The 18,810-nt window shown below is 41.0% G+C and overlaps 1 protein-coding gene across 1 annotated transcript; it reads right to left on the minus strand.

Annotated features, from left to right (window-relative positions):
- Positions 1-12,500: 12,500 nt before the first annotated feature.
- linc.pou2af1 (lnc RNA pou2af1) lies at positions 12,501-15,443 on the minus strand. The gene is made up of 5 exons (XM_077566226.1): positions 15,404-15,443; positions 15,171-15,271; positions 14,881-14,932; positions 13,861-14,189; positions 12,501-12,958 (listed from the first exon to the last, which is right to left on the minus strand). The coding sequence occupies exons 1-5, from the start codon at positions 15,441-15,443 to the stop codon at positions 12,605-12,607; spliced, it is 876 nt and encodes a 291-aa protein (XP_077422352.1). The 3' UTR covers positions 12,501-12,604.
- Positions 15,444-18,810: the final 3,367 nt, after the last annotated feature.

Below are 18,810 nucleotides of genomic sequence, written 5' to 3' on the forward strand. Positions count from 1 at the left end.
TGCTGTACAGCATGCAGGCATGCAAGAGCAGGATACAGGCACTGAGTCCTTATTATGAAAATGTGTGGGGAAGTAAGTGTGAGTGTTTGTGGTTATGCAATAAACAAGAAAACAATGCTGTTTATTAGTGTAAATAACATTCTTTCAATGTCATAAATACTGCAATGATATATGATGCTGCACACATACTGTATTTTCTTGAGAATATTATACGCACAATTTTCAAAGGATTCACCGTTGTACTCTTGTATTCTAGTCTCCCCGGACTTGCTTATATCCATGCTCAAAAATAGAAGTATTACCCACATTGTAATTTGAGAGATTAGGATTTCTTGATTTGAGACACGTGTGGAATCAGGGTCTCTACCGGTCCTGTCCCTGCATCCATGCTTCTTGCTGTGTAGAGGCTAGTGGTGCCCTGACTGTTAAAAGGAACCCCACTGTAATGACAAGTTTTCTCTATATTATTTATTTGTTTTTTATTAGCATAACTATAAGATTCATTTTTGTAGAAACTTTATTTGGACTTACGCCGCCATTGCTATTCACGCCGCAACGCATTCAGTGCGTAGTGACGTAAAATGGCAGCTGGCTGCTCCCTGGTGTCCGGGGTGGCGCCGCCCCGGTGCGGTTTGTCGCTCTGGGCCCGGCGACGCGGTACGGGGCTTGTGGGCCTCAGGGGTGCCCCGTGGTTCCCTCTCCCCTCCCCCTTCCTCCTCCTTGCTGCCTCTCCCTCCTTGCCTCTCCCCACCCGTCCTCCGCCTCCCTGTCCCTTCTCCCTCGTCACACTTCATCCTCCTCCCCCCTCTCTCTGCTCCTTGCCCTTCTTGTCATCTCCTTCCCCCATCCTGTCCTCCTCCCCTATACGCCTTCCTCCCCCTCTACTGGGCTCGGGGCTCTGGGGGCCGAGCGGGCGGGTGGGGGTGTTGTGCCTGCCCTGCTCCGGTGGGCCTCCTGGCACCTCGGGCGGGCCCCAGTATCCGGGGGTTGAGCCCTATCGCCCCGCCGAGCTGGTCCCATATGCCCGCCGGGGTGGCTGGGGTGGGGGGGTGTCTGGGGGCAGATGGGGCTGTGTTGTGGTGGGTGGCGGGGGTGGGTGGGGGTAGGGGGCGCTCCTGGCTCCTGGGTTTGCTCTCCAGCTGGTGGCCCCTGCGGGGCCCGGGGGTTGTGCCTTGGCGCTGCCGTGGCCTGGGAGGCCCTGGGGGGTTGTGCTTGCTCTGTCCTGGCCGGGGTCGACGGCTCCCCTCTTTGGTGGAGGTTTTCATGCATGCCAGATCCACCACACCAGCATCTATCAAATTCAAACACAATCTGCTTCTTCCTCTGGTCGTTGAATCGGTGGAAGCTGATGTCTGTGGATCTCACTCTGCTTCATCTATCCTTCTTTCCTTTCCTCAGTCTCTCCTTTGGTCTCTTGAGGTCTACCTAATTTGTTGGAATTTAGATGTTTTTGGGGTTGGTAAAAGACTAACCCGGTGCGTAGTAGGTGATGTCTGGTTGGTGCTGGATTTCACTTTCCTTTCTTTTCTTTGATCCTTTCTCGGGTCTCCTAACAACCTCACAACTCTAGCTGGATTCTGAAGTATTTGGTTTAGGTGAACGGTATGGGATTTTTAATAGGTTTTAGGTGAATTAATGAGTACACACTCACACGCACGCACACGTGCACACATACACACACACACACACACAAAAAGAGAGAGAGAGCAATGATGATGACATGTCGAATCGGTAAAATTAATAAAATTAAAAAGAAAAAGAATGGCGGCTGGCACTCTGCCAAGCAATGTGAAACACCTATAAAGAAAGCAAGGTAAGCCTTCGTAGCGTTCCTAAAGGGACGATCAAAATTCTTGAATGCATCTGGTGAATGATGAGAGCACGGCGTGGGGGAGGGTGACTCTCCCGGTCGCATGTTGTTTCTTTAGGAATACTCTCCCCGAAAAAAGAAAAAAAAAAGGAATACTAAGAGGCTTATCTTGCTTTCTTTATCGACATTTCACATTGCTCGGCAGAAAGCCAGCCGCCATTCTACCTCACTACGCACTGAATGCGAATCTCATAGTTATGTTAGCAACAACCCAATAAATAATATACAGCAAACTTGTCATTATAGTTGGGGTTCCTTTTAAGTGGTATAGACTAGAATGCTGTAGATGTTGAGCTGGTAATCGTTTGGAGGTTGACATTTGTGGCCTTAATGGGTGGAGACCAGTAGTGGTATAGGAGCCATGGAGGTGCTGACGTAATAGCTGGATATGTATCAAACTGTTTGACAACTCTGTACCTGCGCTTTGCCCTCACTTCCAGTCTGTAGCCGCAAATAATTTTGTGCAACATGGCACTCTCCCTTAAAGTTGATGAGTTATCCTTTTTAATTCTTATTCCAAAAATGCAAATTACAGTATTAAAATGAATATAATTATTTTTTTTATCTCCAGAACCACGTGCAGCTGGCACAGACTCCTGGCAAGGGGCATCTACCTGCGTGGATGAGGGAATGACTGGTAGTTCTAGTTGCAGTATGACGAAAACACACCTGCTAGAGAGTAGATGCAGATGAAAATGAGAATGCCAACGTAATATGAAAGTAAATAGGAAGGAATTTAGCTGTGCAATTCACTTTTAATGTGTTAATCTTATGAACTGCTATGACAACTGTGTGATTGACATACACATGGCAAAAACCAAGATGCCTGGATGGGACCTGCATAACATCGGGACAAAACCATGGGGATGGCAAAATCCGCCAGGCAGTCTAGTACCTGAACGAGTTTAATGAACAAAAGTTCATGAACTCGTACATATTTTGGGAAAACATCAACTGAATGTAGTGCATTTTTGGTTTGTGAATGTTTCTGTGAACAAGCTCATTCTGAGGCAAATGAATGGCTTTGAGTGCATTTTTGTTCCAGGTTGCCAGGATTTCTGTTTGTAGGCTACAAAGAGAAAACTAGAGTAAAGACATCGTAAACACTGTAGGTGGGAAATGCCATTATTCGGCAACAAGGCACACACACGTCATCAATATGCGATGCATGCTTGCCGGATATAACTCACAACAGCGTTTTGTGTGTTGCTTGCTAGAAAAAAATCATTTAAAAATTTGTGAGCTAAACTTTGAACTAGTTTACATATAAAATGAACTTACTCAACACTGCCGCAGGGACTCGGGACCCAAGGCACAAAACCAGGGCTGTCCCGGTCAATCCGAGGCTGTCAGTCAGGGACGTCTGGTCACCTACTAGCCTTGGCCACAAGTCATTCGTGGTACTTATTAGGAGAACATAAGCATGTTGTTGGCTATACTGTACAGTAGAGTCACCTAATGTGGGAGGGTGTGGAATTTTTTGTTAAAATAGGTCAGCTTTTCATAACGTCAGTGTCAGTATTTTTTACGCCCACAAGATGGTGTCATTACAGAGACTTTTCTCAAGATCCTATATGTTTAGTGAACGCCAGTACTGTACAGTATTTTAGTGCAGCATATCTGTTGGCAAGGCAGAGCAAGGGACCAGGCTAAGTTTTTTTTTGTTTTTTTGAATAGGAGCACAGTGAACCTGAAGTTTTAGAGGCCCAAGTAGAAAATTTAGGGACACACAAAGTAAATTGACTTGCAAAGTAAATACAGTATTCATACAGTATACACTAATTTTCGCTATATTATGGATAAATGGGATGAAGTGTGGAGCAGAAGTTTGCCAGCAACTTTTGCTTTACTTTGAATTTGAATATTGCTTTATATTGTCTTTGTTCTTTTAACAATGAATTAAATTAATTGATTGATTGATTGATTGTGCATTTATAATATACAGAAAAATCCTTGAGGAGGCAGTTGGCAGCAAATGTGATGTATCTGAAATGGAATGTATCAGTTAGGAATTGACTCAAAATTCATTTTATGTGGTGTTGGTGTCAGTCAAAACTAACAGCCAATTACAAAAACAAAATTATATTGTGCACACTGAAAGTTGTATTGAGTGTGTGATTTCTTTGAAGCATGTTGAATGGCAGAAAGGTCAAAATGAAGGGTATTCTATTCAAGATGCTAGAGATAAGAGCGGTCAAAGTTCTAAAAAGTTTATTGCCTGCTTTCGACTGGGTTTAATTTTTAACCATCACTCTTGAAATAGGTTATTTCCCCATGACAGAAATACATACTGTGCATATCTGAAAATAATCTGACACCACTGTAATAGACCACCACTGAATGATTTGCTTTCCCCCCTTAAAAAAACAAACAACAACAACAATTTTTTATGAAGTAAAAATAAAACTGCAACATAAATCGGCTCCTGCAGCAATAGCAGTTGACTGACAACAAGGCAAAACTAGACCATAATCACTCCTTGTAAAGAACAGACAAGTTATGGTATGTTAACAATATGCTGTGCTATGCTTTTGAAATGTTCAAGCATGCAATTTTCCAAAAAGAACAACTGCTACACCATGCCTGCAGATTACGTAACTGCTTGGCAGTCCTCTAAACTGGAGCTGCATTCCCCCCATGCCCCCAATAAATTATAATAAGCGTCAAGTAAAATTTCCAGCCTCCTCCTCACAGCATATTGAACATTGTTATAATACAGCACACTCTTCAAATGTAGTAAGTGTGGGTTGTGATCTTGTTCCAAAGCTAATAAAGACCTGTAATGTAAACACTGACCATAAAGCTGCACCTGTAGGAACAGACAATTGTCATCCACTGGCACATCAAGTTAATGTCACCAGACACCAGTAAACATTGTGGACCACAAATGACTGAAGACTAATGTGTGCTCGCAGAGGACAGGGGAGGGAGCTTGTTTATAATTTCTCACGTACATTACCATAAAATTTCCTATCTCAAGAAATTACAATATTACATCCGAAGCAATCAAAAATGAATGTCAAAGTTAAATGATAGGAATACTTTGAAGAGTTGAAGAATGAGGAAAATGAGAGAGAACAAAGAGTAGAAGAGATGACTGCGGACCAGGAAGTAGCAAAGATTAGTAAGGACAAAGTGAGAAGGGCATTGAAGAGGATGAAGAGTGGAAAGGCACTTGGTCCTGATTATATACCTGTGGAGGTATAGAAGGTGTCTAGGAGAGATAGCAGGGGAATTTCTGACTGGGTTGTTCAACAGTCTCTTAGATAGTAAGAAGAAGCCTGAGGAATGGAGAAGTGTGCTGGTGCCCATTTCTAAGAATAAAGGAGACGTGCAGAGTTCTGGCAACTACAGAGGAATAAGGCTGATGGGCCACACAATGAAGCTACGGGAAAGAGTAGTTGAAGCTAGACTGAGGGCAGAGGTGAACATTTGTGAGCAGCAGTATGGTTTCATGCCAAAAAAGAGTACCACAGATGCAGTATTTGCTTTGAGGATGTTAATAGAGAAATACAGAGAAGGTCAGAAGGAGCTGTATTGTGTCTTTGTAGATCTGGAGAAAACGTATGACAGGGTGCCCAGAGAGGAACTGTGGTTTTGTATGAGGAAGTCTGGAGTGGCAGAGAAGTATGTTCAAGTGGACTGAGGACTGTAAGACAGTGGTGAGGTGTCCTGTAGGTGTGACAGAGAAGTTCAAAGTGGAAGTAGGACGACATCAGGGATCAGCTCTGAGCCCCTTCTTGTTCGCTATGGTAATGGACAGGATGACAGACGAGGTTAGACAGGAATCTCCATGGACTATGATGTTTGCAGATGACATTGTGATCTGTAGTGAGAGCAGGGAACAGGTGGAGGAGAAGCTAGAAGTGTGGAGGTTTGCCCTGGAAAGGAGGGAATGAAGGTTAGCCGTAGCAAGACGTAGTATCTGTCTATGAATGGGAGGGACCCAAGTGGAAGAGTGAGGTTACAAGGAGAAAAGACCAAGAAGGTGGAGGAGTTTAGGTATTTAGGGTCAACAGTCCAGAGCAATGGAGAGTGTGGAAAAGAAGTCAAGAAGCGTGTGCAGGCAGGCTAGAACGGGTGGAAAAAGGTGTCAGGTGTGTTGTGTGATAGAAGAGTTCCAGCTAAAATGAAAGGAAAGGTTTATAAAACTGTGATGAGACCAGTGATGTTGTTTGGTCTGAAGACAGTGCCACTGAGGAAAAGACAGGAGGCAGAGCTGGAGGTGGCAGAGATGAAGATGCTGGGGTTCTCTTTGGGAGTGACCAGGATGGATAGAATCAGGAACGAGTACATCAGAGGGACAGCACATGTTAGAGGCTTTGGAGATAAAGTCAGAGAGGCCAGACTGGAATGGTTTGAACATGTCCAGAGGAGAGATAGTGAGTATATTGGCAGTAGGATGCTGAGTTTCCAAATGCCAGGCAGGAGGTCTAACGGTAGACCAAAGAGGAGGTTTACGGATGTAGTTAAAGAGGACATGAAAGTAGTTGGTGTGAGAGCATGGATGCAGAGGACAGGGTTAGATGGAGGCAACTGATTCGCTGTGGCGACCCCTGAAGGGAAAAGCCGAAAGGAAAAGAAGAAGAAGAAGAAGGAACAAGGTGCTCATCTGAGCTGGTCCACCTTCCATTTTATGTCTTACCCGGATGGCCACCAGATTGGCCCCGAAGGGCATGACCTTGTTGTAGAGTCTTTTGGGACAGCTGGAATTTGTCCCTTAAACAAGGGGGCTACGTCATAATCCGTGTTTTATGTTGCCTTTGTTTTAATGAGACTTCATTTGGTTTCATGTTATGTAATTTCCTGTGTTCCTTTTGCATGTCTCATCTCTCATTAGGTTTTTGTCTGCACCTGTTCTAATCAGCCTTGTTAGTTGAATCAATCAATCAATCAATCAATCAATCAATCAATCAATCAATCAATCAATCAATCAATCAATCAATCAGTCAATCAATCAATCAATCAATCAATCAATCAGCTCCCTCCAGCTGCTTCTGTCTTTTCCAGGTGTGACTAGTTTCTCGTCAATTTGTTTGTATTTAATTCCCTTGTTTCTATCTATCTATCTATCTATCTATCTATCTATATATACTGTAAATGTATAGGATTGTATTTCGAAAAACGTTTCTTGGGAGGACGGGAGAACTAATATGGCGGCCTCGGGACTTCAAAAGTCTTGGCCTATCGGCTATTCAGATCAGTGGTTCATCTTCTTCACTGGTTCTTCTTCTGCGCTTTCCGTTAACTCCCTGTGGCTGCACTACAGCACCACTCCAGACTTGGCATATACATTACAGCTGTTAAACGTCCTCAGCGTCATATTTTGGATACACGCATGTCTTGAAACGTTTCTGTGTGCACAAGATTCTTTTGCGGAACAAAGCTGGCTTTGCTTCCGTGTGAACAGGGCCCAAGTTGGATGATGGTCACTGCTGTCACGTCACATCATGTTCTCCCCATATGGCCATGTTTACATGGAGGCTTTTTAGTCATTACGATTTGAAATCTTTCTGATTGAAGATCTGTGGACACCTGTTTACATGTGCCTTTGACACTTTTCGCTCCGTTAATCAGATCAGCCCCGTGGCAGCTGTGAAATGCATTGACATCGATCACGTGTTTTATCAAGATGAGTTGATAGTTTTAACACTTTTATTGAAGCAAGATCTTGATAAATAAATACAAAGTTCCAAGTACTTTAAGGCAAGTTCTCCCCTCGTAGACAAACTCTTGTATTTACGTCAAGACCGGACATGCACTTACTGGACACAGCCTCGCCATTCCGTTTAAACTATTTTCATGTGCATTGATTGGATTATCAATCGACATAAACTACCCCTCTCGTTCGGAATAAAATCTTGACCGGAATGGGCTTGATCGGGTCAAAATATTCCAAATTGGGTGTGTAGGCTACATGAACCATTTTTATTTTGGTCAGGCTTTTAATCCGAATAAATTTGTAAATAAATGTAAAAGTCGCCATTGTGTTGAGAGTTTAGCTTTGTTTCTCTCTTGTTACATTGTGTAAGGATTTTTTGACTTTTAATTTAATTTTCTTTTATCATACCAGTGTACTTTTTGTTTATTTCTAATAAATCTTTTTGAGTACAACCTGCACTCTTGCCTCTCTTTCCTCCCCTGCTTCCCTGCGCTTGGGTCCTCCACACTAACACTATGAAACCCCTCATCAGTGACAGGTACATATGTGAAACATGAAGGAACAGTAACAGAACCTGAATAAGCATTCAATCAACACATTTACTGTATACTCAACTTGCCACCCTCTCTTCCCCATCAACTGGCAAGTGAGTGGTGGTATTGGCCACCAGCACTGACTAAGCAGCCAGGATTGGTTCATGGTGGTTCCTGATGGGTTGGGCCAGTATCATCTGGAATGCCCCCACCAAAGAAAACTGTAAGTGATAATTCAAAGATTTGATCATTTAACACAGTGGTGTCCAAACTCGGTCCTCGGGGGCCGGTAGTCCTGCAGGTTTTTGAGGTTTCCCTGCTCCAACGCACCTGTTCCAATCAACAAGGTCGTTATCATGCTTATGCAGAGCTTGCTGATGAGCTTCAGCTGTGTTGGAGGAGAGAAATATCCAAAACCTGCGGGACTACCGGCCCCCGAGGACCGAGTTTGGACACCACTGATTTAACATGTCAGAGACAGACAGAGAATGCAGGATAAATAACCTACAATACCAACCTTAAAAAGTAACTCAACAGTAATTGAGGTAATTTAAATGTAATTTCAAAGTAATTTAACATAGAATCAGACAAATATTAGAGAATACACAAAGTCACAGGTCACTGTTATGCATAAGTGGACGATAACCAGTTAATTGTTTTTAAATGGCCACAATTGTAATGAATGAAATTCATTCATTACAATTGTGGCCATTTAAATTAATATATCCTAGGCGATTCTTCTTATGGCTTATCAATTTTAGAATTATTTTAGCAAAACTAAAAGTTTGGTAGGCTATCTACTATAACAATGTTTCATGTGAAAAAGGGATGTTTGTGCTTGAGGACCTTGGAATCGCCACTTCTCGTGCTCTGACCTTATTCGTCAAACAGGTACATTATATCAATTTCCCCCCATCACATGCAACCCCCAGGCCTACATACAGGTTGTCAGCCATGCTGATTAATTCCGAACTGCAGACCACGAGGTTGAATTGTGTGTGTGTGTGTGTGTGTGTGCGTGTGTGTGTGTGTGTGTGTGTGTGCGTGCGTGTGTGTGTGTGTGTGTGTGTGTGTGTGTGTGTGTGTGTGTGTGTGTGTGTGTGTGTGTGTGTGTGTGTGTGTGTGTGTGTGTGTGTGTGCATGTGTGTGTGTGTGTGCATGTGTGTGCATGTGTGTGTGCGCGTGTGTATGTGTGTGTCAGAGGCAGCTGCTCCACCTGGTCTTGGCCTGTGCGATCATGTCAAGGCCTGAACGTGTCTTGACCTGCTGTGCAAACAAATCTGCTCTTCACTTTCACCTCTCACTTTAGGCTCTTGCTGTCTTTGCTCAGTCAATACACATGTGCTCGCTACATGTCCTCGGGCCGTTAAAACGTGAGGACAGTGCTGGCCCTTGACTTGTGCAGCAGATCCAAACTTGAGCGGAGAGCACAAGATACAATCGCTCGGAGGGGGTTGCAGCTGAACCATGCTTGCACAGCTGCTTTCCCTGAATAAATAGTTCAACAGTGACAAGGAATGAAAGAATATTCAATATGTTAACAGTCAATGAACACACTTTTGAAATAAGGCTTCAGGTTCATAAGACTCCCAAAAGTAGCTGGAAGAAGAAATGATGGAAATTAATAACGAAATTCCAATGTACAAACACTACGACAGCGTATTAGGGCCACATATAAATATATGTATATATATTTTTAGAGGGCGGGGGCAATATTCCAAGAAAAAAAACCTCACAAGTTTGCCACTTAAAAGTGGCAAATTTGCAAAAAAAAAAATCGTAAATTTGCTACTTTATGAAGTGGCAAATTTGCAACTTTAAAAATTGGCAGATTTGTGAGGAAAAAAAACTCAGAAACTCTAATGTGAGGATTTGTTGGTGGTTAACGGGACACTGTTTATAAAATGAAAAGGCAGGATGGAGACAGATTCATTCTTAATTTAAAATTTACTCGTCATACACGGCAGCTAGAGCGACAACACTTCCTGATCCCCTATTAGCTGACTAACACTAACCAATCAGAAGCTAGCATACTTTAGGTAAATGCAAGTGAATGACGGAGAGCAGCAGTTTCGACACATCAACTTAGCTACTTGTACAAAAAATATCAAATGTATGAATGTGTAAATAATAATTATAGAAACATAAATGTACAAGTAAATATTTATTTTAACAAATTAACTTAAATGCTTCATCCTCAGGGTGTGGACCTTTGCAAAGCGAGGCATCTTTGTCCCTGGCCGTACCCAACGCTTGAAAAAGTGAATGCTTAACATGATATGGTTTATCTCTGCTATCTCCTTATTAAACCCGACCGAAAAGTATTGGTACAAGCATCCGAGTAGTACGTTACGTGTATTTCTCTTAAGTTTATTAGGGCTTTTTCTCGCAAATCTGTGACTTTATAAAGTAGCAAATTTTCGATTTTTTTTCTCGGAATATTGCCCCCGCCCTCTAAAAAAATTATATTTATACGTGGCTCTATACGCCATTGTAAAACACGGAAGGTTTCTTGAGAAATATCACTTCACCTTTCAGGGACTGGCTATGTATCATTGGGGTCCCATTGAAACATAAATTCATGGGACTTCCCTATTTGTAACAAAAGCAGATTGATGGGAAAACTTTGCCAGGTGCATTTACAGTTAATCTAAGTTAAACATCAGCTTCCCTGCATCACCCACATGCATGGAGAATACAAGGCGCCTGTGTTCACGCTACAGGGACTCGCCCAGTCTTCATTGGTACAGATGCACACTGAGCTGTGGTGAAGTGCATTTTATGGTGTAAAAACCAACAACATTTCCATAAGTAGGCAACTGGCAAGAATGGGAGAGAGAGGATGCAGCACAGCTTTGAGGGCAAAGAGTGGAACTGTTTCTGACAGTTGACTAGGAATGACTGGTCTTCCAAGGTAAAGTGTATTGAATGAATTTACATTTCCAGTTAAGCCAACAAGGACGCATCACAATGATGGGTTTTCCACAGTCACTAACAAATAGCATGTGACTTGTCTATCTATCCATTTTCTGAAGCACTTATCCTGTTGAGGAGCCAATGCCAGCTAACTTTTGGCAAAGTCCTCATTCAGTCATAAAGCTCATAGAAGCAAACAACCATTGATTGACACCCTAATATATTAAAATATTAATCATATGTTAAAACTCAATTCAAGCCAGTTTGTATTTGATGTTTTCTCTGTTTTGTGTTTGAAAAGTACTGAAACTATTTGCCAATCTGCAGAAGAGCATTCAATAAGCACAACAGAAACTCATTTAATGAACATGATCTGTCCTCCACATGTGAGGGCATGTGTCAGAAAAGTAATGTACGTACACACGTGCCTGTTTTCACACATGCACATGCATGCCCAGCTTAATACTTAAATTTGGCAGTGAAAACTATCTACTACAAAATATCAGGAATGAGGTGTGAGTTTTGGCTGTTATGCAAGCTACCAAATCATCTTTCTCTTTGCTGTTTTCTCTGTTTTTCCATAGTAGAGATTTACCGGTTATATAAATATTGTATACTAAAATCGTTTGCCTTTGAACTCTCTTCATTGTTGGTTAAGTTTAATCATTGGCATTTTTTTTTATAACACCTTCTTAATAACGTCAATCAAATAAAAAAAATACACATTGTAGATACTGTTATTTTTTTTAGACTAAGAATGAATCACAATACTTAATAAACATGCTCAGACACATAAGGTGGGAAGGTTTTGCCATATCTGAAATGTTCTTCTCATGACTGCACATCTTACAAATGTGTGACAGATATTTGTAAGAATACATTTACTGTGCTCTCAACCTAACCCATCTTACAGCCATTGATATCAAAGTCACTAGCAACAAAAGTGAGATTTCCCCTAAGTGAAAATGTCCTTAAGTGTCAATATTTTGTGTCGACCCTTCAAATGAAATAGAACAAGGCTATTTTAAGGAGGTAAGTAAGGCGTCAAAAGTACATATATTTGCGTGAAAATGTTAGGAGTAGAAAAGTTAAGCTGCTGAAAAATAAACACTCCAATTAAGTGTAGATAGCCAAAATTTCTACCTAAAGTAACAAATTATTTCATTACTTGACACACTGCCATGGAGTGAAGTTTAATAATCTACACTCATGCAGCGCAAGTTGGTAAGTAAATGATCTGATCCAATGTTCATATTTTCCTGTTCATTTTGTATAGTCATATCACATATGTTATGCTGTTGTTTGTATTGATTCTGTCATTGTGTTTGACCAGTCCCCAAGCACTGGATTTATCTGAGCACCCGGAACCTAATAAATATCACATCATACATTGTTACACTTGAAAAGTTAATTTGCGTAAACAGTGAAAATAATTGAGAGCTTATAATGAGTATTTTAATATTTTATTAAAAATTGTAATGTTATGAGTATGAAAATAAATCTGAGGAATTAAAAAAAATGCCTGATGAACTTCGTCCATCCATTATTCATTCATCGTATCCACTCCAGTTACTCCACCCTTGCTCAGAGCACGCACAAGCAGATCCTTACAGTGTAAACTCATCATAATACATTATAACACATTTCAGTGCTCATGGCAAAATTGCTCTTGAAATAATTCTCTTCCATGAGGCAGGGGTAAGCATAGTCTGTGGGAGGGTAGTAAGGGGAGTATTCAGGAGCGCCGAAGTTCTCCTGCGGGTTGGCCCAGCACTGAGGCAGGCAGTAACAGTCCTGAAGGGTGCAGTGCTGGCTGTGGTAGTACTCTGACAAGTAGCTAATGAACTTGCACTCCATCCTGGTAGGCGAGTTGTAGCAGGGGGAAGAGGAAGAGGAGGAGAAAGAATCCTGCGGCGAGTAGTTGTTGTGATCCATTGTGCTGCACATCTTAAGTGACTCCGGTGAGGAGCAGGGAGCCTAAAAGATTACAATATCAAGGGAGGTGTTCAAAACCACAAAAACTACCATGATAATTGCAAAGGAAAATGTGGTTTATATAGCCGCTCATTTCCCACTTTGAACCGTAATTCCGTTAAAATTACACATCACAAAGCTGTTTTCATACAAGCAAACTTAGCAGTCAGATGCTCTGAAAAATATTCATGTTTGAGGGTGGACCTTTATCAGTCACCAACATGTTGCCAATACTTTTCATTATTATCATGAGAAATCATTAAAAATCATTAATTAGATCAGTCTACAAAAGTTAAATTAAGGCAACTTTACAGGTTAGCATGATTGGATTACATTTAAAGGAAAATGGAGCAAAACTAATTATTACTTTAGAATTGCATCAAACTGATTGTCCTTTACATGAAGAATTCTGACTTTATTCTGAAAATAAAGTCATAATTCTGAGATAAACTGAAAATCATGTTAAAGTGAGAATTCTGAAAATAAAGTCAGAATAAAGTGAGAATTCTGAGAATGACATCAAAATTCCCACTTTAAAGTCAGAATAAAGTCAGAATTCTGAGAATGAAGTCAGAATTCTGAGATTAAAGTGAAAACCTGCCAACCTTTTTTTCTGTACTATCCGTAATCATCATCCGTAAAATGGTGTGTGTTTCAAATAATTTAATTGTGGTCATCAAATTGAGCTACCTGAGATATGAATACGCCCTACTGCTATTAGCTGTATCTTATCTTCTAATGCCCTAAAGTCCATATCATTAAAGTCTACTTGGAAGACTACGGTAGCTAGTCTAAATCCCATATCATAAACTGCATTATTAATTCTTTATTAATTCTACCAGTAGTAGTATTTAAGATTAACAATTTTCTCATGTTTCTTCCTGCTTGTCAGTGTGCAAACGTACCAGCCCATGGCTATAGTTGTCTGAGTCAAAGGCAAGGCCGTGGCTCCAGGGCAGTGGGAAGGACGAAGGGGGAGGCACGGAGCTGTTGTAGCAACCATCTCTGCTGCTGCTGCTGCTGCTGCTACTGTTGTTGATGATATCGTCCCCACTGTAGCAGTCAGTCGGCACCATCATGTCTCCGAACGGCTGCTGGCTGCACGTGAAGCTGCTCTCCTGCACCTGGATGCTGCATCCGTTGTCGGGGAAAGAGGAGGGGCTCGGCTGCGGGGCTGTCGAGCCACAGGTGCCGGGGTCGGTGATAGGGGCAGTGGAGGCTTCCACATAGCTACCTGTATTGAAAATAATAATAATAATTAAAACTGCAAGTGGTGAATAAAAAAAAGAAATGCCCTACATTTCTGAGTGAAAAAGTCAGTCCCCACCCTTTCAAATGTAACACATCTAGCTGGTAGGCGGGGAATATTTTTCCAAATATAGCTGAATGAGAAAAGAAAGAGGGGCTGGAGCATTTCTGGTATCCCCTTGTGCGCTTGGAAGGGTTAAAAATTCATCAAAAAGAGGTTGGAAAGAATTGCAGGTCTAGCTGGCACTTTTGGATGCTGGAAATATAAAAAATCTTAATTTAATCGTTAGCTTCTTTTACATGCAACTGTGTGCCTAGACCCAGAATTCTTTCCAACCTCTTTTTGACAGTTGTAAGAGCTTCTAGTAAATAACCAGGAAGACATGTAAATGGGCCCATAATTTAAGAGAGTGATGTCATGACATCACCAGCTTCACAAGTGTAGCCAACGTTTATAAATAGGAGCCCTGTGCACTTGTCAATTGTTGCAATGATCTGCATGGCCTTTTATGTGAGTATATTTGGTCTTGGGGCTCAGTCAGTGGTTGCCATGGAATTCATAGATTTTCAGATGTTTCATTTGGGTCATTTGTAAGCTGCATGCAGAGTGGTTTGACATTGGATTACACTTGGTAATTCATTATAATGCAACGTTTGATTGTGCTGGGCAGACTTACTTGGAATAGTTGGCGCACATAAAGCCTGAAGATCCAAGCAAGCTTGAGATATCTGAATATCAGAGAGAACAGAGAAATTTAAACAGAATAATGTCTTATTTTTTTGTGTGTAATGTGTTTTGCATGCTTACATGTGCCAATGACAGTACACAATATTGTTTGGGTGTGTTTTACTAGAAGGGCACTCATTAATTTAGGCTACATGTAATGTTTATTTGTGTTCTTCCCTTGATGTAGTTTACAGGCAATACAGTGGCATGACTAATGTGCTGACAAGGGGGTGGAATTACCGTTTTCACTTTTTTACGGTTGGCCTCGCGGGCTCTGTGTCTCTGCAGCAGCTCTTTGACTGTGGTCTTCACCCTCACTCCTTGGTACACCCGCGGTTTATCTGCAAATTGGTGGCAGGGGGGGTGTACACAACATGCCACTCCTGTTTACCAAACAACGGACAATAACAAAACACCCACTCCCAGCCTTATGGAGCACGGTCCCTGCGCCCTCTCCTCAGAGCCCCACTTACCCGATTGTTTTTCTCTCTGGATAACAAATTCAGTATGCATATTTATTTGCTTCTGGTTTATTGTACTCTCATATGAAGAACGCGAAAAGGTTTTCCCGCATAATTAACACAACAACCTGATATACAGAACAAAGTCATGTTTTTGAGTAAAAAAAATAAAAAAAATAAAATTGTGGAAATAAAAAAAAGAATACAAATTGAATTTGCACATCTTGTTCTTTATTGGTATAATTGTGTAAGAAAGAAATCAATAAAAATCTTGCATATCTTGTTCTCTATTTTCCGATTTATTTGTGGTTTCCATCGTGCGTAAAAGCGAACGGATTCTCTCCCTTATAGCGCACAATAGACTTGGGTGAGCCTGTGCGCTCTTTGCCGGTCAACGCGCCTCTTTGTGGCACTTCCGAGTACGGAGCGAGAGAATGCTTTCACTCCACGCTTGGATCTGCTGAAAGGCGCGCTTCCAAGCACCCCACCCAAGCCACAAAACCTTGGTAAGCTGAGCAAAATATGCGACTGTACGTGTTTGTTTTCTTACGTGTAGTGGATTGATAACCGACTGAGCTAAAGTGTAAATGTGTTTGTGAGACGTTCTGGAACCAATAGATAAACGCACCGCGTACGCGTAAAATACAAAGAACGGGGGAAGAAGTATTCCTTAATTGAGTCGGATACGTGAACTCTTGGGATGTAAACACATAATGTAAATGTTGATGGTTGCGAGAAGACACAGCTCAGTGCGCTAAACTTTTGAGGTATTCAATAAGACCACATAGGAATGTGGTCTTATTGAATACTTTGTGGGAGACTTATGTGCCGCGTAGTCAAATAGCTATGTTCGATCTCTGTTATATATTCAAATCGACCGTGTACACGGTTGCTATACGCAATATGTGTCGATAAATTCGCTATAAGGGGTTGAATAAGGATCCAGTGGGAAACGTTACATAAGTGCGTCTGATTTTCGCCCAAAGGCTCAGAATACACGGGAATGCCAATTTGATAAGGCGCTAATCAGACAACGAGGAACGCCATCTGATAAATATTCATACATCTAAACGCTAGTCCATGATTTGTCTTTAAACGCGTCAAATAGAGGGCCAAAATTAAACGGCAGACACATCCCACTGTAACACGTTTAGTCGTAACCGCCTGTTACGCAGGCAGTTTGCATAAGAGAAAGAAAACTGTCCAAATGTTCCCTTTTCCCCCCTGATGGCTGTAAAATTTATATCATTGTGCTCTGAAAACGCTGGATAACACAAAAATAATAAATAATACATAATTGCAACGCCCAGGACGATTATGAGCACAGGTTAATTTGAATGAAAAATGACTCCCCTCATGAACCACAAAATAGGTGTTATCAAAATGCAAATATGTGTAATCTTTTATTAATTTGGCAATCTGTTCTACTTTGGACGAAATTAGCAGTTGCGAAGTGAAGAGGAAACACACGTTCCCAGCATGCTTTAATTTGTACTGTAATTATCATTTCGAGCATCACTTATGATCTCTTTTTGTGTTTAACAGGAGAAAAAGCTACAAGTGGATTGGACTTGATGAAAATCCTTCTCTAAACTCACCAGACATGACGACAGAGATGATGAGAAATTTCCCTGATGAAGACCCGTGGGGCTCCTCAATGTCCCTTTCTGCCTCAGCACAATGACCAAGAATGAAAATTGTACAAAAGTCTCCAAAAATTCCAACACAAATCTGTTAGAGCAGCGTCAGAGCATACAACAATATTGTAATATAGCTGGGAACATATTAGTTTGGGATTTTCTCCCTCCATGCCTACTATTTAAAACCCCTAGAACTCAATGATTTGACAATGATTTGATTGCGCGTTACTTTCGATTTGAATATTCAGAGGCAACCGAGTTATATCGATTTTTCAGCAAAATACACTAAATTGCTGCATTCTATATGAACATTTGTAATATACTATAACTGTATTTCACATTTTGATGGGAAATTAATCGTATTTTTATTAATTTATCCTCCTTTTGCAAGATGACAGCAGCACACCCCCTCATTAAGCACTACGGCAACAGTGCGTCTGTGCGCAACTTAAAGACAGCAACTTCGCTATAATAGGTGATCACGTATTTACAAGGCTCGACCCATGCGTCAATATTACGATCGGGCACATTTGAGGCTTTAATATCAAAAAAAGAGGATAAAATTGGGACTCGAGTGGGCGTGGCAAAAGGCAGTAGCCATCTTTGGATGCACGGGCCTTCAGCAAGTGCACATTGAGCTGAAACAAATCCAGTCCACGTCGGACCGATGAAGGCTTTCACACTCAAATTGGCTCTGTATTTAAAATACACCCTTATGCTCTTTATTGATTATACCGTGTAATTACTAAAGCTTTTTTTTCTGAATAAAAATAAAACACACTATGTTGACTCTGTTTAAATCCACTTGTTTCGTCCTCTATTGACCCTCTTGTTGCTGTATATTAGTTGGTTTTGCAAACTAGAGAGGGAAAAACGTTGTTTTATAATCTAATAATATATATAAATATGATGCCATAGTGTTTGTGGCATGATCCTTAAATTATGCAAAGTGCTCTTATAGAACAACTATCATTGCCATGAGATCAATATGAATACAATGATGCCATAGTAGCACCAGAGGCAAGTTTGGGATTTTGATTTTATTTTTACTGTCATTATTAATAGTAGTGCTTAATTATTGTCAGTGAGGGGGATGGATTGCAGGAAATATGAAAAGGTGTTCAAACTTGATATGCCTAAAAAATACATTTTATTTTTAAGGGGAAATCAATGTTTTTTTTTAGTTATCTCTTTATGATTTATTGTACTTTTTCTCAGGTATAGCCTACATTTTTTCTGTCCGGCAATCATCTAATGCACTGTACTGTATTTTTTTCATGCGGAGACGACCGCTCTCTCTCCCCTAAGGTGATGAAATGTCGCCCCTTGCTGGTCAAAATTAGAACATCGTCTTCCCTCGAGCCCATCCTCAGACAGATTATCTCCACCCGGTTTTATTTAATAAAACGTCATCTGCTACTGTATGATGCATCATATTGAACCTCGAATTCCACTTGCATAAAATGTCCGATATAATTCATATAGAATTAAGGCACAACACTGCTGCAAATATTTTCGTTGAGGTATTTCTCTTTCATTAAACTCAATTAAAGAGAAATATATTTTATTTAACATCACAAAAGCCTATAAGCAACATTTTTAAGTCACTGTATATTCTAAATATACACAAATCATAAACTTTTCTCCATGGGCCTCACTAGAAAAATAGTAACTTGTATTGAATTACTGAACATTCTGGACCTAGATATGTATCACACATACCATTACAACATATTCAAAGCCTCGAAAACATGTTTTCATATTCGGTGACATCAATCA

The sequence above is a fragment of the Vanacampus margaritifer genome, chromosome 5 (genome assembly GCF_051991255.1).
Source record: "Vanacampus margaritifer isolate UIUO_Vmar chromosome 5, RoL_Vmar_1.0, whole genome shotgun sequence".
NCBI lineage: Eukaryota > Metazoa > Chordata > Actinopteri > Syngnathiformes > Syngnathidae > Vanacampus > Vanacampus margaritifer.